We start from the raw sequence: 23,439 nt of genomic DNA on the forward strand, positions 1-23,439 counted from the left end.
ATTTTTTCTACAGAATTCTTTACACCTTCAAAGTATAACTTGTGTGCACACTGAATAAAAGTATCATCAAACTCAGTTTTTCAGTGTTTTTAAATGCAACACTTCTGTTTTTCTGTCAGCTGTTACTGAATCATGATACATATCATGTATTGTAAAAAGTGTTGTAAAAAGTATTGTGATATTTTCTTCTATCAGGAAAGCTAATCAGCAGTGATGACTCAGTCTTCATTTCGATAAGGTTTTAAGAGTAAAAGAGCAAGAAAAGATGTCAGGGAAATGGCTCTTGTACAGCGTCAGGGTTTTTTAGGGAGGGGAGACTCTGAAAATCAGATTGCCCTCATGCTGAGAGACGAGAGCGAGATTGAAACGAGAGCGAAGGGAGATGTGGGGAGCTTGTTAGGGGAAGTCGATTAAATAAATAATGACTTCATGTTCAGCGCCCCCGCCAGCCGCCTGAAGAACAAGAAGCACATCTCTCCGAATTGGGCTGGGAGTGAGGAATTAGCTGAGTTAGCATAAGTAAGTGAATAGTTAGAGAATGTATTAATAGGAGATAAATAAGTAAACACAAGGCAATTGGAGCCAGACCTGGAGCATGGTCTGAATTATATTCTGAATTATATATGTTTTGTTGATGGATTTATATTACGACACTGCTGAATGCTTGATTCTGATTGGTCAGAAGGTGACATTTTCGTGAAGTTTCCTGTACAGAGCTGTTTATTCAGCATATATGGAAGGAGTCTCCAGTGTCAGCATTTTCTAACACTCTTCAGGACAGAGTGCTTTGTGCTTAGCGGTGTCTCACTAACATGACAAGCTGCATGACAAGAAGCATTTTTCTTCCAATAACTTCAAGGGAAATAAAAAAAGAAGCTGGTGTTTATAGCTGCTATAATGTAACTGATAACAGAACCAACTTATTTCACAGATGCTCCACAATGTAACTATAAATGGATAAAAAGTACAAATAAAAATGTTATCGTTGCAGATTTCTGTCCTATAAAAGGAATAAAACACTTTGGGATGTGCTGTTATTGGAAAATAGGCCACTCTACTCCCAAATGTTGATTATTTTCCTATCACAGCATGCCCCATCATGTTTTATTCCTTACTTAAAATACATTAAGCTCCATCAGGAGCTGTAATGTGTCATATTGTCAAGACGATTGATGGTGCAGTGATGTAATTTTGGTTACTTTGGCAGGCTGTCATTGAAAAGCCTATTAGATTAAAAGAATAATGTGCAGCATAGGTAGTGGAAACCATAAGGAACACATCTTGAGTGTGTATCACCTTTCTAATCCAATATAACCCCGTGTACAACTCAGGCATGTTTCAAATCAATGTGAGTTCACCGGCTTTTGTCTGTGCAACGTAGTAGGAAGAATGAGGATCAAATTGCATTAGTTGTGAATGTTTCAGGAGAAAAATGGCTGACATGACAGGAGGGAAGAAAGAGAGAGTAATGGTCGACGTAGAGAATCCAAGCACAGTCAGAAATGCAGCCTGATGACATGTCTATATAAAGAAATACATGTTTGAGAATTAGATTTAATCCCTTCCTAGTGATATGAGAATAAGCTTGTAATTGTGTCACAAATCTGTTTTTGCACCAGATGTAGACTCACCTAACTGACCATGAAGTGATTTTTTTTTTTTTTTTTTTTGGTCAAAAAAGCTTTTTACATGCCTGAAGCTTTTTACATGCAAGGAAATTTTAAAAAGTCACAAAGTTTTTAAGTTTGTCTATTTAGAAATGCAAATAAATACATTTGAAATCACAAGATTGGAAAAATGCACTGAAACGAACTCAAATGATGTTGCAAAAATTTTTAAAAAGATACAAAAACTAAGGAAGAAAGAATGTGCCAGGAATCACTGGGCTTCTGACCTTTTGTGCTTCCTTATATATTCATATTTCGGTGACAGAGATTTCATTTCTGTAACAGCAGCGTTTAATATAAATAGTCTCACTGTGACATTTCCCTTTCGTACTCCTCAATGCATTTATATTGCACTGGCATTTAGGAACCACTCCTCTTTTTTTTTTTTTTTTTTTTTTTTGCATTAGCCATCATCACAGCTCAATCATAAAACATTATGGTTATGAAACGACAGAACGCCTGCACCACATGTCTGTCCAATGTCACTTTTCATAACAGTGAAAGGTGAAAGCAATATATTCCTATATAGCATTGACCTTTATGAATCGTCCCTTTATAGCTCCATACGTTATCTAGACAATTTTGGTTAATGATTCTCCAGCCACTGAAACTTCAAACTAAGTGTGCTTTTATTGTGGCCTACGGACATATTTGCATAATGAATGCAACCATGAATGTAGTATAAGGTATATACTGAATATCAGTATCAACATGATCACACACTCACAAATTCATTGAAAAAAAAGAAGAAAAAACCCTGTAATTTGTAACATTTTTAATCTAATGCCTTATAATGCTTGGCATAAGCTTATAGAAATGCTCATAACACACATTATAATGCATTATGACATGCCATTACATCACATGTCAGGGTGTGGTGACCTTTTTACCTATAAGTGTTATATTTATGAAATAACATAATATTGATGTAAATCTAATATTTATATGTAAATGTATTACTTATACATAATATTTTAACATTTATATGTGAATACACAGTAGTTTTTAATATACTTTTCATAATATGCTGATTAAATTAAATTAAATTACATAAATTGTACTTTAATGTGACATTTAAACATCCCATTAAAAAAAAAAAGCCTGTAGTGATGCATCATAATGCACTATTATGCATATCTTCTTATACAGATGTGTGTTACGACAACATTAGTGTCTATATTATCTATAATGTTCTTAATGAAATCATAGTATAATGTAATCTGGCATTACGATGACGCGTGTGCTATATATATGGATATAATTGCATTTATAATGCATTATGAATACAAATTAATGGGATGTTTGATCAAATACATAATAAAATTATATTTTGCTCATAATTTATCACAATATTGATAGCACATCGCCTGTTTAAAATGAAATAGATGCTCTGCAGTTTGAAGAAGGCCACTGTGAATCAACGAGAATCCACCTTGAAGCTATCGGTCAATACATCACTGATCAAACACTCACCACGGGGAGACCATTATTAATGCCCATTCCATCCTGCTCCATCAGGTTCCTGGAGATGGTTATGGAGGGAAGATCCAGGCTCTGAGGTGGGAACTGCGGGGTGAAATGAGCTCGCTGAGGGTTGGGATGCTCAGGAAGCCCAGGGAAGGACGAGCCCCCATCGTGGAGGCCCAGGCCAGACTCAGTCTCTGGAGGAGGAGTGATGGGAGGGATCTCAAACTCTTCATCTCCGAGACTTGGAGTGTGAAATGTCTGGATGAGAGAAGGAACAAAAAAAAAAAAAAGACAGGGCAAGAGTTAAGTAATAGTTCAAGATATATATAATATTATCTTATTTAATTTTATATTTCTTGTATCTTCTCTTTAACTCTACCATAGCAGTATGCTCCATGTATAGCACTGTGTAAATTATAGAGATTATCTGAGGCCTCTGAGTCCATAAAGCTTATTATAGCCAGCATGCCAACCAACTACTGTGACATCTGACCCAAACCACGTCTTCTGGATTGTTGGGATTGGAGACGTGCTAAGCCGAGCAATTTAAATCATACAAAAGCCATTAATATTCCACTGAAGAAGTCCATTGGAGGAGAGTACAGTATAGTAATGGAGACATCATGCCTTGGATATCATTCTGCCATCAATAAAGCAAGCAGCCGTAATCAAGACTAGTTCATTTAATGCTGGAATGATGTTCAGGAAAAAAAAAACAAAACAGGCTTTTAAATATTTCTCACAGATGCTTTTGCTTGGTTCAAAAATGTTCAGCTTTGTTCCTAACACTCAGAGCCGTAAATCTGCTCATCAAGCTGCCAAATCCTGCAGCCTCAGAATTAAACTCCACCGTCACGCTTAATTTACTTAGTTTGACTTCTTGGAGATGGAATTCTTCAAGTTCTTACAGTTCTCTCCATCCCAGCAGCCTTCCAGTAGATTTTTTTTTTGTTCTTTCTCCCCATCTGCCTGTCACTCCTGCTGTCTTTCTCTCTTGTCTCTGTCTCTGTCTCTCTCTCTGGGGATTTCTCTTTTCTACTTTCCAGCACCCAGTCTTTTTTATCTCTATACCTACAGCACCAGCATTATATATTATCTATCCCCAGTCTCTGGACTTCTTACATTAGATTGAATTTTGGCTTGCACGTATCTTACAGTGGTATTTTTCTATAAAACATCAGACTAGTTAATTAGTTAAATATTAACTTTTAGTGTGGTGCTCTGAGAAATCCTGTCTGATGTCATTGTGACTGAATTCTGGATTGGACTTTGGCCAAAATGTCAATAACATATTTTGATGTATCAGCTTTAAGAAACCAGAAATATATTTCACTAAAATGACGTGAATAAGTGTTTTTTTTTTTTTTTTTTTAACTTTGCCTTGGCTGTCTTCTTAAATAGACCATGCTGTGGAAGGAGGCAGTTTAACTAATGCAGTCTACATGCATAAAGATGTCTAAAACCTTGCACGGTGAATGTCACGCATTGATCAAGTTGTTTTATAGTGACCTGTCATAGCAAAACAGACTCCAAACAGATTTGTAGCAACTTTGTAGCAACAGTTTGGGGAAGAACCACATATGGGTGTGATAGTCAGGTGTCTACATACATTTGGCCATATAGTGTATATAGAGCAAAAAAATTTTGCATTTAATAATCTTTTGTCTGTGTTCAACATCTGCAGGATATTGGTCAAAAATGTACTGTCACTCCTGCTGAAGCTCTCTGTAAGGAGTCCCTGAGATGGCAAAAACTTATTTGGAGTCCTGATTTGAATAAGGAAATTTCTAAAAGCAAATGAGAATGGGCATGTTGTAAATCACAGACTTGAAGACCAGATCATTGTGCTACAAAAGGATTATGTGAACCCATATTCCTGACTCTTGTGAACCACGAATTTACATGGTCGAAAATTTGTATCATTGTGAAACATTTCGAAAACACGGTATTGTCTGGTATTGTCATGGCTCTATCCTTAGCACCAACCACCAACCAGAAACTCCGCCTCCCTGATTACTACCACCTGAATCCTGCCCTGTGCAATCAGGGACTGTTTAAACAGAGCCACCTACTGTGTACTTGAGCTATTTCTGCTTTCTGCATTGCATAGTTCTTGTTAGGCCTTGTTCTTATCGTCAGTCTATGTTAGCATACACATAAGGGTTCTTCAGTTGTCCTTCTGGAAGAACTCTTAAAGGTTCTGCATTGAACATTTGCAGCATTTGGCAGATGCCCTTATCCAGAGGACCTTACAGAAGTGGTTTGTAGTCTGGATCAAGGCCCCATGTAGAACCCAGCAGAGTGATCAGAGTGAATTTCTGTCAGAAAGGGTTCTAAGAGGAACCTTTTTAAAAGGTTAAAAACCCTTAATTGTCCAGTGAACCCTTAAATAGTCATTCAGGAACTGTTTTTGTCTAGTAGTGTAATAAATATTAAGGCAGCTTAGCTCAGTTTTTAATGCCTGGCCATTTCTATGCAATAAAAATAAAATTATTATCAATAGTTTGGAGTTTGTAACATACACCTTGCCAGTTGATTGCCTATATAAATCTTAAGAAATAAAGGAGCTAAGAAATGTTTCAGCAATTTTGTCTAGTTACTTCCAGAGTAGAGAACAGCTCAAGTAGAGAACAACTCAAGGCAAAAAATTTAGACCAGAATGGTTCACTATTCTCCCACTTTATCTTTATACTGTATCTACTGTATACTTTAGTTCACTATTACCTTGTTTACTTCAGTGCTGGTGGATTCCAATAGCTTTGATTTGCATTAATCTCAAATTACCCTGCTTTGTGTTTCTAACCTTTGTTCTCTCTGTTTTAACTTGTAAATAAACCCTCATGTGGCAGCATCCAAGTTTGATCCACAGTACAATTACTGTTTCAAATATATATATATATATATATATATATATATATATATATATATATATATATATATATATATATATATATATATATGTGTGTGCATGTGTGTGTGTACACACACACACACACACACACACACACACACATGCACACACGAGCAGTGTTCTTGAACATGAAACATACATAGGCCCCTTATAAGTCTGTATGTTTCCTTGAATGACATCACATCATTTCAATAATCTCACATCTGCACTTAATTTTTTTAATTTAAATTTTTAATTTAAATTTTTTCACAAAATTCTGATGGACTTTGCGAAGTTACACTGTATATTTTATTTTAATTCATATAAACTATCACTGATATACCCAAATGATACATAAACAATACTGTCAATGACTTAAGACACCATATTTTTTTAATAATATAATATAATAATATAATATATTGTTTCATTCCCCTTTAATAATATTACACATCACTGTATTCTGAGAGACGGAGAGTGAAAGAGAGAAAACTAAAGGAGAGAATGTCAGATTGAAACAAAGGGGCAAGAAAAGAAGAGACATGGGGGAGAGAGAGAGAGAGAGAGAGAGAGAGAGAGAGAGAGAGAGAGGAAATAGGGGTATTCTTTTACCTTGCCCCATGACCTTTCTCTATGAATAAGACTTGCAGTGCCAGCATGTTTTTACAATAACAGAGAGAAAGAGAGAGAGACACACACACAGAGAGCAAGAGAGATAGAGAGAAAGAGCAATGGCCTTTGACCTAAATCTGTCTCAAACACAACACACACAACATATAAACATGCTTATGACCTTTAGGAATAACAAGTAAAGTACAGACTTGGAAAGGAAAGGAATGAGAGAGAGAGAGAGAGAGAGAGAGAGAGAGAATTTAAAGAGAAAGATATCACTGTCTACAATGACTGCAGTTCTTCTTTATCTCCCATTGCTAATGATCATCCAAATTAACATCTGCTCCAGGAGACAGCGAAGGTCTGTGTGTGCGTGTGTGTGTGTGTGTGTGTGTGTGCGTGTGTGTGTGTGTGTGTGTGTAAATGAGAATCGAGACACATGCAGTGGGGGCACGTCTGATGTTGGGGGATGTCATCTGTCAGCACTGTTGTGCTGGTAAGAGGTGCCAGACTGATAGTGTGTGTGTGTGTGTGTGATCGTAATGAGTCACTCCATAAACCATAAACATATAATACAGAGAGTACAATCCAATATATAATACGTCATCCAATGTTCCATCCATCTATATGTACAGCTACCTATCCATCCACATTTTCATCCATCCATCCACCATCTAACCATTTATCTACACACCAATCCATACATTTACCCACCTATATTTCCATTCTACCTCACCATCCATCCATCCATCCATCCATCCATCTTTCTATTCACTTATCCATCCAGATCCAGATTTTTATTAATCCATTCAGCCATTTATTGCCATCTATCCACCTGCCTAATGGTCTATCCATCCATCCATCCATTCATCTATCTGTCCTTCTATCCATTCGAATTTCTAGTAATCCATCCAACCATCTGTCTATCCATTGATCCACTATCTATGTATTCATTCATACATTCATTCATATTCTTATTCACTTATCTGTCCAGATTTGTATTAATCCATCCATTCACTGTTCTATTATCAATCTGCCCATCTATCTATCCGTTGATCCATTATCTATCTGTTCATTCACCCATCCATTCATATGTCAATCCATTCACCTACCCATCCACCATCTATCAGTCTGTCTATGAATGAATCCTTCCACTCATCCTCTATAAATCAGTTATTCCTCTATTTCTTATCTATCCATGTATTCATCAATTGTTCTTCCATTCATCCACTTATCTACACATGTGCTTCATCTACATCATTCCTTCCACCTTTCTATCCATCCATCAATCTTTCCATCCATCCATCATCTACATTTTTCTTCATCCTTTCATCAGTCCATCTTCTCTATTAATCATCCGATTATTCACCCTTCCATCCACCCACCCATCCATCCATCCATCCATTATCCATGTATTAATCCAACTATTGAATTATGACCCACCCATGTATACAACTATTTTGCTATGTATTCTCTATCTATCCATCCATTCATACATCTATACATCCTTTCTCTCCATCCACCTATTCACACATCTTTTCAGTCATCCATCCATCCATCCATCCATTCACCCATCATCTTTTTATTCACCTACCCATCCATCATCTGCACATCCACGATCCACACACACGGTGTTCTGCACTCACAAATGTAGAGATCATGAAGTAATATCCAGAACCTCTCCATAAACTCGGTAATCTAATTCGGCAGAGCAATAACCAGCACTTGTTAGAAAAGCACTGCACTGCAATTACTGCATACAGCAGCGTGCTGGATCGATAGCATGGAGCTTCCAATGTCAGGAGAGCAGAAAAAGCTCTGCTCCTCAAATGACAACATTGTGGCTCAGAGTCTTGCAAAACTGGCCTCCATAAAATCCATCACAACATATTTATGAGCAGTTTCAGGAGGGTAATTCGATTGTACGTGATGGGTGAAACTAACAGATGGAAAGAAATGTGACTGTTTTCCTTTGGAAATGGAGGAAATAGGAGCTTCTCTAAGAGCAAGCCTTTATTTGTTTTTGGTATTCAGTATATGGATATTGTAATACACTTTAGCTCAGTGTGCTCATGACTCCAGTGTACACTAAGGGTGTAACTCTGTGACACTGTCTGTATCTGTTTAGGGCTCCAACTATCTGGATCTGTATTTGGATTTAAACCCAAAAAGGGTGTGGCCTAAACCTGAAGTTTTTTTCTTTTTTAAATGTTTTAAACTAATTTAAACATGAATCCTACACCTCTGCCCCTGGAAACACTGGGAAAACTCAGAGGTAGAAATCCCAGCACTGTCAGGATGGTGTATGAATTCTAGCTCTGACAGTTCCTCAACCTCAGCTACATCCTTCCTGTTCATAACTGGTCTAAACTTTGCATAGTTGGTATTTTTGTTTGTGCCACTCCATGATATTATATAATGAACTTAGTTGGTTCTGTTTTCAAAAAGATGAACAAAGTAGTAGGAAAACTTAAATCACTTTAGCCCTGACCAGGCAGTTACTAAGGATGAATAAATGAACGTTGTAAATGCATCGTGTAGCACCGCATGTTCATGTAAATGAATGTGGTGTTCGTTAGTCCTGAAAGCTTCATATCATTGTTTCCTAGCTTCATAACCTCACGACCATTTGCCCATGTCTGCATGAATGAAAAAATCTCCTAAAGTTAGTCCCATGGGATCCCGTTCTCCATGCACACCTGTAGTCTCAACTAGAGTGAACCTGAGTGATGAAGCTGAGGTCGAGGAACTGTCAAAACCAGAATAATAATGCATACGTTGTCTTCAACACTCAATTTCATATGTTTGGTCACCTCTGTCTCAAGAAAAGGCAATAATGTGCGTTCATACTAATACTGAAATATGCCTTTTTCTGTTTATTGTAAAGACAGAGGTATCTAGTTTGTTTATTCTGGAACCACTGAGCTCTCGCTCTCTCTTTCTCCTGACATTTTAAGTAGATTAAGGAAGCATTTGGGTACAGCAAGAACCCATCACATTGTCAAATTACACTGCACAGAACAGCAAAGTCTTCCTAATGTCTCTTCCTAATGTCTCTTCAGGTCAGGTTTCAAGAAATAAGATACACACACATACACACATACGCACGCACACACAGACACACACGGGTCTCACACAGTTGTTCCTTTTCATAAAATAAACATGAAAGTGGTTTAAATCAGATCCATGTTTCTGTGTTTAATTTCTTTGGATATGAAACTTAGTATGACACTATGAGCATGCACACACACACACACACACACACACACACATACACACACACATTATCAGTATATATATATCAGGCTTGTGTTATCTGATTATTGAGGCGTCTCCTCACTCCAGTAGGAGAAAAGTACACAGGAAAGCTGATAGTCTGGGGAAGGGCTGTACCGTGTGTGTGTGTGTGTGTGTGTGTGTGTGTGTGTGTGCGCAGAGCAGTGTGTTATTGGGAGCAGATCTCATGTAATACATGAGAAACAGTTGCTCAGGCTCAAAGCTATAAAAACCAGTGCAGTATCTCATCTTACAATGCAATCACGTAGTGTTACTGAAGCAGGTTAGAGCCACTGCGGTGGAGAATTTATGATATATGTATTTCAGTCAGATTGGAATGATGGAGAGAGAGAGAGAGAGAGAGAGAGAGAGAGAGAGAGAGAGAATGAATGTCAAGGGAAAAAATAGGAAAGGCTATGAAATAAACAAAAAATATATTTCATTCTTTATAGGTCGGACATGAACTCTTAGTGTATGTGAAAATTCATAGACAGGGAGACAGATGGAGGTGTGATGAGAGAAATGAGAAAATATATATTTTATATACCTTGTGTGTGTATGTGTGTATGTATATATATATATATATATATATATATATATATATATATATATATATATATAAGCATATGGAACAAAACAAAGATGGTTTGGTTCATCTTGTGTATCCTATTCAGGCTAAATTCTTTTTTTTTTTTTTGGAACAAATAGCACTTTTATTTTCATAAAGTTTACATATCCAAAGCCAAAGAAATTCACATCTGAATATTTAACACATGTTTTTATCACATGTTTTCTGGAACTTTTACTTGCCTAATATAAGTCTATCTAAACATTTCTCCTAAACTTTCTGTCTAAATGACCTTCATGTTTGACTTTTCATAAATATGTGCTACAGTTTTTCACATATGATTAAAATAATTATTAATTCTTTAATTAAATATATATTTAAAAAAAAAAATCAGATTCAAGGCATTGTGGCTAAACAGAGATTTTGAAAAATGAACAATAAATATGTATGTTAAAGTGATTTTTAGCTTGTGACTCTCTAAATTTATGGATATTGTAGGTACACTGTTTGGTGAGATTTACCTTTAGTAGTATAGACCATAAAACTGTCTATGACACAAAGTCAGTAAAATGAAATATATAATCCAATAACGTAGTTGGTTATATAAGAAACAGTAAAATAAGGTTGTATGAAGAAGTGGAGTTATTGTTGATAATAGCACTTCCTGAAAAGTTTTATGCCTCTTTTACATTTAATGTTGTGGAACATCCAAGAAACAATTTCGTTCCTGTTACTATAGTTACTATGTTAGTTATTTGTTATTAGAACAAGAGCATTAATATAAAACTGTAATGTGCCTTGCAGCTGGAACTACTGTCAGAGCTGCTGTTCTAGAAAATTAATCAGCACCTTCTAACCAATCAGAATCGAGAATTTAACAGCGCTGTGGTATAAAGTGGAAAGCAAAAGTCTGTCTCATTTCTCAAGCTAGTTTTCCACATTCCCTCCTTTGCTGTTTTTTTTTAACAGGTCCCAAATATTAATGCTTCACACTTTCCACTTGATGATAGTCACTGCTATGTATAATATGAAAATTCTTCTTCCACACCTTTAAAAATATACAAAGGTGTTATTTTGGAGGAGAGTTTTTTCCCCTGTCCGTGATGACACGTCAGTGCGTGAGAGTCGTTACAGAGACTTGAAAATCAGACAGATTTTTTTTTTTAAAGCTACTGTACAAAACAGAAATGATTTTAAAATAACAGAAATGAGTGTTTAGGCATTCAGTCTGCCAGAATAGCACAGAAGACATCTCTAGTTACAGTGGAGTATACAGTTATGGCAATAATCAATGAAAATAAGCTTTAGCTGTTAAGACAAACTCTAAAAAATATCACGTTGTTTTGACTTTTGGAGCTAACAACGCTTGCTCATATTCGACATTGTTCGATGTTGTTGCAGCAGTAAGGAGCTACTTACATCCCCACCAGCGAGCAGAGACCCGTTTGCATCAGCCATGTTCATGTAGTTATTGTTGTTTCCAAACTGCAACAGAAACAGAAAAAGTAGAGATAGATGTTACTCTTTATTTACACATCAAGACAACAATGGTTTTAGCGTAAAACCCACACAGTTTGCTTTTTATGGGTCACAAAAGCTATTAATCTATACATTCTTTTATTGCCAGTATTACACTATACAATCTCTCTAACACAAAGAGAGAGGATGGATTTAATCCACTGTTCAGTACTGGTGTCTATTCAAAAAAGCACAACACTGCTTTGCATCACAAAGCAGAGAAACACACAGGCACAGAGTCCATACCACAAACAGTCGGCGATCACCATGAGAGCTCTTCCACTGCGCACGGTTTAAACCAGAAGCTTGAGGTTCTAGTTTTGCTTAACTTTTCACCAATTGGAACAGTCATGATCACTGCAGTGCATAATGACATCACTGTGAAGTCCAATATCTTTCTTAACCTATTTTATTATTATTATTATTATTATTATTATTATTATTTCAAAGTGATTTTATTTTATTTATTAGCCTTTAAGATCTATGTAATCTTTAAATTTAATTTACCACTGCACAGCACTTTCAACGAAAGTTGTTTTCAACTTTCAACTTTTCATGTGCTATGTAAATAAATTTGACTTGATTTGACTTTACAATATGAAAGAAATGCTCAGGTTAATATTGTTTCTTTGGCACAAAGCAGCTAGAAATCTAGATGTAGAGTTAGATCCCTAATGGACAAGCCAAAGGTGACGACGGTGATGAAAAGTTTAGACGACATAACGAAGAAACCTCCAGAGGAACCAGACTCAAAACGGAACCCATCCTCCTCTGGGTCATGCCGGATAGCGGGATTATAAATCTTTACAGTATACAAGTGTAACAGTACTAAGTGTGTAGAAAGGATGTTCAGTATGAGCAGACTGTAAATAGTTCTGGGATGAGCAACAGGACTGTCTTTATGATTACAGCAGCAGTTCTTATGTACAAATCTACAGTATCCAGGTGAGATTAGCATTTTGGTGCACATTTCCCTGCTCCAAATTCAATTTATTCAACACATGAGCTAATTAACAAGCCTTAACTTGGAGAGAAAACACCAAAATGTGCAGGGTGTTTGAGAAAAAGTACACTAAAATGATTTCAATTTTAACCAGTTGTCGACAAAAATGTGCCAAAATAAAAATAATATAGTTACTGATGTTGTTGATGCAAATAAAATGTGAAATCACAGCCTATGTGATAAAAGGGGAAAGAAAAAAGAGCAGCAGCGAACAGTACTGTGAACACTCTGTGCCTAATTACCCTAATCCAAGAGCTCACGTGAAAATCGAAGATTTGCGATTAGTTAGGTTTGGAATAAAGGGGAGGGGTTAATGCTTGTTGTAGGTTAACGCTTGTAGCTTTTTGTAACCTATGGAAGTGGAAGGCATGATGCGAGTATGGATGTTCAGCTTGTGTTTTATTAGGGCGAATGCAAAATCGTAAACAGTGTCCATCCCAGGAGTCAAAATCAAAAAAGGTTAATCCAAAGCCAAACAAAGATAATCTATAACCAGCAATAACACATTGGACGGTCAAAACCAGGAAACAGGGAATGTAGAAAACAAGGACTGGATTTCCCAGAACAAATGTACGTTAAGACTTCACACCAAATAGAAAATAGAACAATAAATAAACAAGTGCTGACACAAAACGGGTGAAGACAATGTGATAACAAACCACTGACAGAACAGGGGCGGAGACTGAACTAGAAAAAGAAAAAAAAAATAGTGCTTAGGAACATGGACCGTGACATGAAGCAGGTATCCATGAATTTTTTTTCTTCTTTATCCGTGAACAAGTATGAATATCCTACTTGCTGCTGTATTCCTAATCTTGCTTGTTAAGATCACATCTTCATTCTTTGCATCTACAATGTTCAAAAAGACATTTAAGAAATAAATAAAAATCACCGGATGCAAAATTATCAGTCAGTGCGGCAATTACATGATAAAATTACTTGAGATAAATCATACAGAAATTGCCTGCGTGTGCCAGGTGCGCTAATCTCCTGCGAAAAGATTAGATTTATGGCCTACATTCATCTCTTCTTGTTAAGATATCCTTTTTTTTTATTTCGGTGTAGCGGCCGTCACACTGACAGGTAAGAACAATGCAACAGCATCATGAAGAATTATGGGGTGGCAGCTGGAGAGGCCCGAACAGCAAACACACACTTACAAACACACACATACTCAGGGAGAAGAATCTACACAGTACAAGATACAATTCCCACAATCCCCCTCCTCCTCCTCCTCCTCCAGCAGTCTTATCTTTTTATACTGGACAAACAATAGCAGAAAGAAAATTAAGATCAGAAGCGAAAGAGACGAGCTTTCATTCTTTTTTTTTTCCTCCTGCTACCTTGTTATAGCTTCTTTTCTTCTGAGTGGTTAGTATGCGAATGTAATTACCGAAGGAACTGTAGCTAATCAACTGTGAATGGTATCCATTAATTAGTCTATGCCCTGGAGAGAGAACATGCAAGAGAGAGAGACATGCACACAGAGAGAGAGAGAGAGGGAGAGGGAGAGAGAGAGAGAGAGAGAGAGAGAGAGAGAGAGAGAAAGGGAGCGAATGTGTGAGAGAATGAGCTTAAATGTTAATGTAAAAATGCTACCGCAATCTGCAGAAACAGACACACATGCACACGTGCACACGCACACAAACACACACACACACACACACACTCCTCTGAGCATCTGGTAGAGCAGGTGGCATCGGCTGATCACCTGACACAGTACCAGATCACAAAAACACACACAAGAACCTCGACAATCAGCTCAACATCTGTCCAACACAGAAGAGAGAATGAATGACCCTCTTCATCAGGCTCTCACTGAATCACTTATTTCATCTCTCTCTTTTTCTCTCTCTCTTTCAGTTTTGTGTTATCAGTGAAGTGTTGCAATACTCCAAAAATGTGGAGGTGTGTGTGTGTCTAAGTGTGTGTGAGTGTGTGTGAAGGTCTAGAGCACTGTCTGATAGACTCAAGACTGGCCCTGAACTTCTGCTAGTATGTGGAAAGGGATAATGAAGAAAATGGAAAGGGTGAGAAAGACGGAGACTGCAGTACATTGTGGGAAGATGGTGGGGGAAGTGCATGGTTCATTTCACCATTAATGAAACTGCAGCTGCAACACTAACACAGCAAGCAGTGTGTGTGTGTGTGTGTGTGTGTGTGTGTGTGAGAGAGAGAGAGAGAGAGAGATGTGTGTATGTGTCATTGCAAATGGGTGTATATGCAGGCGCATGTGTAGAAGTGTGTTAGTGTGTAAACTGTCATTGCTCTAGGCACGCACACACGCACACGCACGCACACACACGCACACACACGCACACACACAAACACAACACACACAGAGCCTCATACATGCAGATTCCAAATCTCATGAATATTAACCTAGAAAAAAAAAAACACTTTCATTTCACCTCTTAAACCTGCACTTAATGCAGTCACACAATCAGCTTCTGGTGTAAAGTATAATATTGCCGTACACACACTATTGACAATTAAATTAAATCATGGTATTTAAACCTAATTATTGTATTTACGGACTTGTTCATTCCCCACTCACGGATTATACTGAGATTCTAAATGAGCATTTTATTAAAGAATAAGCTACTGTGGGACTGTAACTTACCGTGATACTCTACATTACTGTGAAAGTGGAAGTTACTGTAAGACTGTAAGTTACTTTGAGACTGTAAGTTCCCATGAGACTGTAAGTTACTGTGAGATTGTAAGTTACTCTGTGAATGTAAGTTACTGTGAGGCTATAATTTACTGTGAGATTAAGTTACTGTAAGACTATAAGTTGCTTTGAGACTGTAAGCTCCTGCGAGACTGTAAGTTACTGTGAGAATGTAAGTTACTGTAAAACTGTAAGTTACTGTGAGAATGTAAGTTACTGTAAAACTGTAAGTTACTGTAAGTTACAATACTGTAGGTTATTGTCAATGTCTAAGTTACTGTGAGAATGTAAGTTACTCTGTGAATGTAAGTTACTGTGAGAATGTAAGTTACTGTGAGAATGTAAGTTACTCTGTGAATGTAAGTTACTGTGAGAATGTAAGTTACTGTGAGACTGTAAGTTACTGTGAGACTGTAAGTTACTATGAGACTGTAAGTTACTTTAACACTGTAAGTTACTGTGAGACTGTAAGTTACTGTGAGAATGTAAGTTACTGTGAGAATGTAAGTTACTGTGAGAATGTAAGTTACTTTAACACTGTAAGTTACTGTGAGACTGTAAGTTGCTCTGTGAATGTAAGTTACTGTGAGAATGTAAGTTACTATGAGACTGTAAGTTACTTTAACACTGTAAGTTACTGTGAGACTGTAAGTTACTGTGAGAATGTAAGTTACTGTGAGAATGTAAGTTACTGTGAGACTGTAAGTTACTGTGAGAATGTAAGTTACTGTGAGACTGTAAGTTACTGTGAGACTGTAAGTTACTATGAGACTGTAAGTTACTATGAGACTGTAAGTTACTCTGTGAATGTAAGTTACTGTGAGAATGTAAGTTACTGTGAGAATGTAAGTTACTTTGACACTGTAAGTTACTGAGACTGTAAGTTACTCTGTGAATGTAAGTTGCTATGAAGTTGCTCTTAATAACCTAATAACAGTTGTTGCAGTTGTATAAATCATGTGTAATTTTTGTGTTACCATGTCATGAGTTGCAATTTTGTCTGAAACAGTATATGTTTGCCTACTTTTAGTTCCACAAGGCAACTTTTGGTGTCTTCCTTTTTTTTTTTTTTTGACTATAGTTTCAATATTATTTGAATACTTTTCGAATAAGACCTTGAAAAATTTGAATAGGAGTTTTGCCTGTAATGCCCATCTCTAGTTGTAACAATAGAGTTGGTTAGTGTTATAAAATGTGGGTTTGAAATACTCACAATATCTCAGAACATTGCATTCTGTAATGTAATTTATTGCAGTATCATTATTATTTTGGACAAAAATGGACTAAAGGAAAAAAGGAGCAAAGAAAAAAAATAATCGTGGAAAAAAGTAAAAGGAAAAAGAAAAAGAGATGAGTGTGTTTAGTGTGTAAAGGCTGGCTTGTCCCCAGGAGGGGGACAGCAAGATGGACGCCAAGACACATTAGCCTTGACCAGAGAGAAAAATAATGATGGAAAAGAAAGGAGGGAAGTGGGTCAGATCAGACAATGAGGCCTCTGTAATTAATTGAACAAGGAGGGCATGTAGAGTACATCGCTAGTGCACAGTAACAAGAATGAAACACGCCCCTAAACTGAATAATGGCTGAACCAATCAGTCCTCAGAGATGGACAGAAGAATAAAGACTGAGAAATGACTGTACGCTGTAGCTCAGGCCACAGATTAGATATTAAACGCCTGGAAAAACAATTGAGGCTGCAAAAAGAAAACATATTATAAGCTTGCTTCAGGCATTGTACTGAGCATTGCAAATATAACGATTTCACACACAGCTGAATGAATAAACCATATCGCAAATATTACTGCAGATAATACAGTAATATACAATGTAATACATGGTGACAATCCCAAACAGCCATAATAAGCCCATATTAACAGGCTTTACATTATGCAATCTGTTATTGTCCTGTTTTGTGTTTGATAACACTTCCATATCCTGCTTTATTCCTCTTCTGAACAACGTTTCATAACCTTAACACGGGAATATTCTTATGTGAGCATGTCTGTGGGGAAATAAAATGCCTGGCATCTATTATCACACGTCAAATTATTTGCAACCCCTCGGGCACAAACAATATTGCATCCTACTCTATTGGTGAAAAGGGGGAAATATTTGGGGTATGATAACCGGACAATCTGATAACACAGTTTTTGATATTTTTCCCCTATTTCTTTACCTGGAAATACCATTTTTGTGATATCTTGATCTAGCAAAACTATTTCTGATATTTCCTTATACAATCCCGTTATCTTATCCTTATAGAGAAATACAGAAAATGTCCCTGGTCTGTACTGTGCATGACTGCAAGCTGAAAAGGAATAATTAAAGGAGCTGTTTGTAATTATTATAGCCCTCTGCTGCAGTTGCTATATAAACACTGCCAATTTTTCATCTTCAACACAGCTGCCACTACCTCCTACGTTGAAAGTGCATATACGATAACTGGTTGAGAACTGGATGGCTATTTCTGACAACTAGGACAATGGAACGCTGTACTGTGGAAAAATGGATGCTGACGGTACACTACAGCTTGTAAACAGCTCTCAAATAGCTTTTAAATTAACCAGGAATATGGTCTCCTATATTTACTTTAAACATGAATTAATCTTACAGTCATCTAAATGTATGTTGTACTGCTGATGTAAAGATAATGCTGTATCTTAAAGCTCAAAAGTCCGCTTAAAACTGCTGTTTCTTTATTATTGCAATTTGGAGAGTCATTCAAACTTAATTTTCTTACTCAGAGTTAAGAATTTCCAGTTCCCAGTTACTGGTTCAGGAAAAGATGCAAAGCTGTGCAGTTGTGAATCATACGGGGGCAGAGCTCATTTCCAGGTCAGAAAAATGGAAAAAGAAGCCACTAATGAAGAAATGAGGCAGAATAATTGTATGGAATTTGTGCACATGACAGTTTTAAAGAGATTTTAACATATAAGTAAGTGTTAGACGTATAGAAAGAGTTTTAAAATTTGCAAACTGCACCTTTAAAGCTGTTTTGGTTTAATACACCTCACTTGGTCGGGTTTTCTCACACTTCGTCACTCACTCACTCACTCATTCACTCACTCACTCATTCATTCATTCGCTCAGTAACTCACTTCTTCACTGACTCACTGACTCACTCACTCACTTAACCGTTTGTTTTATTATCTTCTTTTCACATCTGGCAGCCGGCCAACTGGAGGCCTCTCCCTGCTCAGGGTGGAGGTAGGCACAGTGGTATTGTGGGTAAAAAAGAGACTCAGTGGGGGTTGTCTTTGATTTCCAAGCTCTCTCTCTCTCTGCACTAAATGTACTCTCATTTACAAACCAATGCAGCCTTGAGCATGTGCTGCTGGCCATAACAGATCACAGGGGCTATTCACAAGCAGCAGGCAGTCGCAAGACACACACACCCACACACACACACAAATGCACATGAAAACACACACATATGCACACACACTCACATACACACTCTATCACAGTGGAACATTTGTAAGCTCAGAAGGAGAGCGAAAGCTGGGCTGTTTTGATCCACAGGAGGAATCGATCGCTAAAACTCAGTTTAGAGTTCGAATCATTACACACTGACCCTAAACTCAGTGAGAGAGAGAGAGAGAGAGAGAGAGAGAGAGGGAGAGAGAGAGAGAGAGAGAGAGGGAGAGCCTACTTATAAGAGACTGAATTCTCTCTCCCTCTTTCCGTCTCTCTCACTCAGTCACCTTCTTTCTCTTTTCAAACCAAACAAACCCATGACTAAAACTAAACAGTGGAAATGGCCTGAAGAGCGACAGAAGCGGAGAGAAGGAGAAAGAGAGAGACACTAAGTAAAAACATGTGATAAGCAGAAAGCAAAGAGCTGATGTTATCATAAACCTGCATGCAGGGGTTGACAGTTTCATTCAAAGCCATTTCAATTCCCTCTCTCTCTCTCTCTCTCTCTCTCTCTCTCACACTCCTCTCTTTTCCTTTAAGCCTCTTTCGTTTCACAAAGGGAACCCTTTAACCCTTGACAGTCCCTAACCCTTGAAGAGTACCACAGTAAATGTTAAAGTTAAAAAAAGAGTTTAAAAAAAGGAGTTAATTCTTCAATGTAAAGTCATTCTCTCTTGAACGCATAATCAGACTTTTATATAAGCTTGTGAATATGTAAGGGGAAAAACACACTTCAGGACGTGCTTTTATAGGAAATTAATCAACCATGCAGTGGTGACACTGAGCGAAGCTCCTGTTACCACCCTGAAGTTGATTATTTTCCTATAACAGAATGTCCCAGAGTGTTTTATTCCTCTTACAACAAAGCAATTACCAACAATTACAGGTTCTATTTAATTTTTCCTAATTACAAAACAACACATCGTACTTTTCTTCCACTTCTAGTTACATTTCCTTAAGAGTTTCCCATCTTAGAAAACTTAAAATATACATTTAAATGTAATTTGTCTTTAAATTTGTACATAGTATGATCTTTCAAATTTATGATAAGTAAACATAAAAATATGTCATGTTTTAAAGCATATGTGGTTATGCCAAAAAATAATAGAGTAGGTTATAAAAAATAAAGAAAATAATAATAAAAAAGAGTTAAAAAGGTTTTCCTGTGGTGAATATAGCAAGTATAAATAAATTGAATATTGACAATCTAATATTTGTCATTATGAGGTTATATAAAACATTTTTACTCTTTTCAACAGTGAAATTTCAGTTCAAAGGACATAACTTTGCTTATTTCAAGCATACGTTTCTAAAAAGAAGAAAAATGATCTGCCATTAGGACAAGACAATTTCAATCCTGAATTGAGCAGATATAGTCATAATTGTTTTTAATGAGAAATATGACATAAATTCGACCTTCAAGTTTTTATTTACTTGATATCATTTCTTTGCAGTGTACTGAAACAAACCTGGGCTCTTCAACAACATAGTAGCTCAATTTGTGTGATGTTATCTATCTGACCTTCTACTGTAAGTCTTATTAAAATAAGTGCTATAATAAGCTCTTTGTTCAGTAATTCAGTCATCAGGCGTGAAACATTTGCTTAAGTGGATACTGCAGGAAGAAACCAGAGATTGTCTTATGTCTCTTTCCTGGCATGGGTGTGTGATATAAAGCACATCCGGGTAATAAAAATCACACTTGATACTGTTCACTGGTTGTGTTGCTCAGGCTAAACTGCACAGAATAGTGAAGAACGAGTAACAATGAGAACATTTTAGTTTAGGATTTTAGTTACATAGTCAAAATATGGTTCTGGAGCAAATCAATCACTACTAGGATTTAATGTCTGTGAGTGCCATTCCTCCATTTTATTTATTTATTTATTTATTTATTAAGATAATAATATCAGGATTATAACAACATCACGATTATCAGTATTTACTTCCATCAAGGGGTGGGCAATATGACAAAAATATCATATCATGTTGCTTGATAAGGCACTTATACAATACATGAGACATATCAACTGCCAGCAAAACCAGCAGTGCTGCATAAAAAGCTACGAATGTTAAAGATTCAGCATGAAAGCCACTCAAAAAAACATCAAATCTGCTGCTTTTTATAGCTGCTTTAGCACCTATAAACCTTTCATTCCATCACTCACTTTCTATTCTCTCTTGAAGTAAATATCACATACAAAATCAGCTTGTCACTCCTCTGTCTTGAAGACTATACCATGTCGGGAAAACTTTACAGTTTAAAGTTACAGCTTTACCTCTGACTGTTACAAAGCACTGACACTGGAGACTCCTTCCCTGAATGCTAAAACAAACACGTCCTCGCAGGAAACATCACCATATCAACAATTACACACATTTTAATGCAGAGTGTCCACTATAGAAAAGATAACACAATAGAACAAGTGCAGTAATAAACCCATAATTTGCAGCATGAGCCGTTCGATTATAGAAAATTAATCAACATCTTCGGACCAATCAGAATTGAGTATTCAACAGAGCTTTGGTATAATTATCTTAATAATTAATGTTATAATTAATGTTATGTCACATTAATAAATGTAATAAAATCTACTTAATTAGTTAATAAGGATTTTTCTTTCAATTTTGAACCCACCATCCCACTTTGGCCTCTAAAATTATACAGATACTAGCTCAAAATTTAAACTTTTTAAAGTTACTATAGCAGCAGCCCAACATATGTGAAGTAAAATATAATAAATGAAATGAGATAAAGGTATAAGGTAAACTTTTTTGATCAGAAAATCCCATCAAACACTCAAACAGCTTGCAGAATTAAGTGAACACCTAATCCAGTGCACTTCACATTTCCAATTCATTACATCTTACAGTGAATTGTGCTGATGGAAACAATGTGAGAGAAGACACTGGCAGAAGTGGCAGGCCCAAATGGGTACGATGACATGAGCTGCCACCCGCTGCCTCAGCATCTGTTGCTCTGGTGTAATAGACCTGTTTCTAGCAGCGAGGCCATTTTGTCATGTCTAAACACCTCGGATTAATGAGAATGCCCATTAGCTCCTTGTGCTCTCCATCTCCCACTGCACGCACAAGCACGCGCACACACACACACACATACACCTTGGCTCTCCTGTACTGCCTCGAACAAGCGCTCACACTCCACTGAATCTCAGCTTTGATCTGGGAGAGTGAGGAGCTACTGGACCTCTAACAGGGCTCAGGCCTGCAGGAACACTGGAGCTGCTTCACATAATGGTGCACATACATACACACACACACACACACACACACGCACATACACATGCACACAGTGTATGTAATAGGTCAACTTTCTTAAGTATTCTTATCATTATAGGAACACTTGGTCCGCACAAAGGGCTAAAACAAACACACAAACACACAAACACACACACACACACACACACACACACACATACACAGATGCAAGCACTGAACATAAATATGTACCCTGGGTAATGCAACATAAATGACACTAACCTTAATCTTAATCTTAACATGAGTCATCCAAAGGAAATATTTTGGTCCCTTGTTTTTTTTGTTTTTTTTTTCTTCAACTAAAAGCAATGAAAAAAGCATTTTTGAGCAAGAGGACAAAAAAAAGTCCTCACAAAGTCAAATTTTATAAGATTCTTATCATTACAGGAACCTTTGGTCCTCACAAAGAGCTAAAACAAACACACACATGCAAACAGATACACATATATAACACATATATAACTATATCTAAGACTACAGAGAGAGAAAAGACTGGTGATGAAATGACTGTTTACAGCTGCTATAAGTAAGTGATAAAGTGTTTCAGGGATGCAACATTAAATGTTACTATATATGGATAAAAAGTGTCGTTGTTGGGCAAATAAAGAGGAAACCCCTAATCTTTAAACTTTATTATTTAGTAACTCATAAAGCTACAGTGAAGCTAAAAAAAAGAAAGTATGTTTGTAGCTACAAGAGTGAGATACTGCATGTCCCCATAGCTCTTTAAATGAAACTATTGTTAGCCATGGACCATGAGAAAGTGTTACGAGTGTTGTTTCAGCCTTTTTTTTTCTCCACTCAGAAATGTGAAAGCCATTTTACGCACTACTACTTTCATATCACATTCTCGTTCAAAGGTACAAAAATATTTTTTTATTCATGTTGACCAATATTTTTTTTTTTCCCTTTTCATGCCCAATGTTAAAATAAAACACAACACAATAGGACAGTTATCCCAGTGTTCCTGGCTGTTCTCATTTATTGCCCTCGCGATAAGCCTACAGTCGGCACAGTGCAGAGCCAGGTGCCGAGTCTCTATAAATCTGCGCAATCCAAACTGCTAAG

At 36.8% G+C, this 23,439-nt stretch overlaps 1 protein-coding gene across 2 annotated transcripts in view; it reads right to left on the reverse strand.

Annotated features, from left to right (window-relative positions):
* tox3 (TOX high mobility group box family member 3) overlaps nt 1–23,439 on the reverse strand; it is a 64,871-nt gene that overhangs the window by 14,282 nt on the left and 27,150 nt on the right. For both annotated transcript variants that reach the window (XM_026937425.3, XM_053229438.1), the window contains exons 2-3: nt 11,900–11,965; nt 3,141–3,392 (exon numbers count right to left, since the gene is read on the reverse strand). In XM_026937425.3, coding sequence (XP_026793226.3) covers nt 3,141–3,392; nt 11,900–11,965 — 318 coding nt within the window. The remainder of the gene's footprint in view (nt 1–3,140; nt 3,393–11,899; nt 11,966–23,439) is intronic.

Source organism: Pangasianodon hypophthalmus, chromosome 25 (genome assembly GCF_027358585.1).
Source record: "Pangasianodon hypophthalmus isolate fPanHyp1 chromosome 25, fPanHyp1.pri, whole genome shotgun sequence".
Lineage (NCBI taxonomy): Eukaryota > Metazoa > Chordata > Actinopteri > Siluriformes > Pangasiidae > Pangasianodon > Pangasianodon hypophthalmus.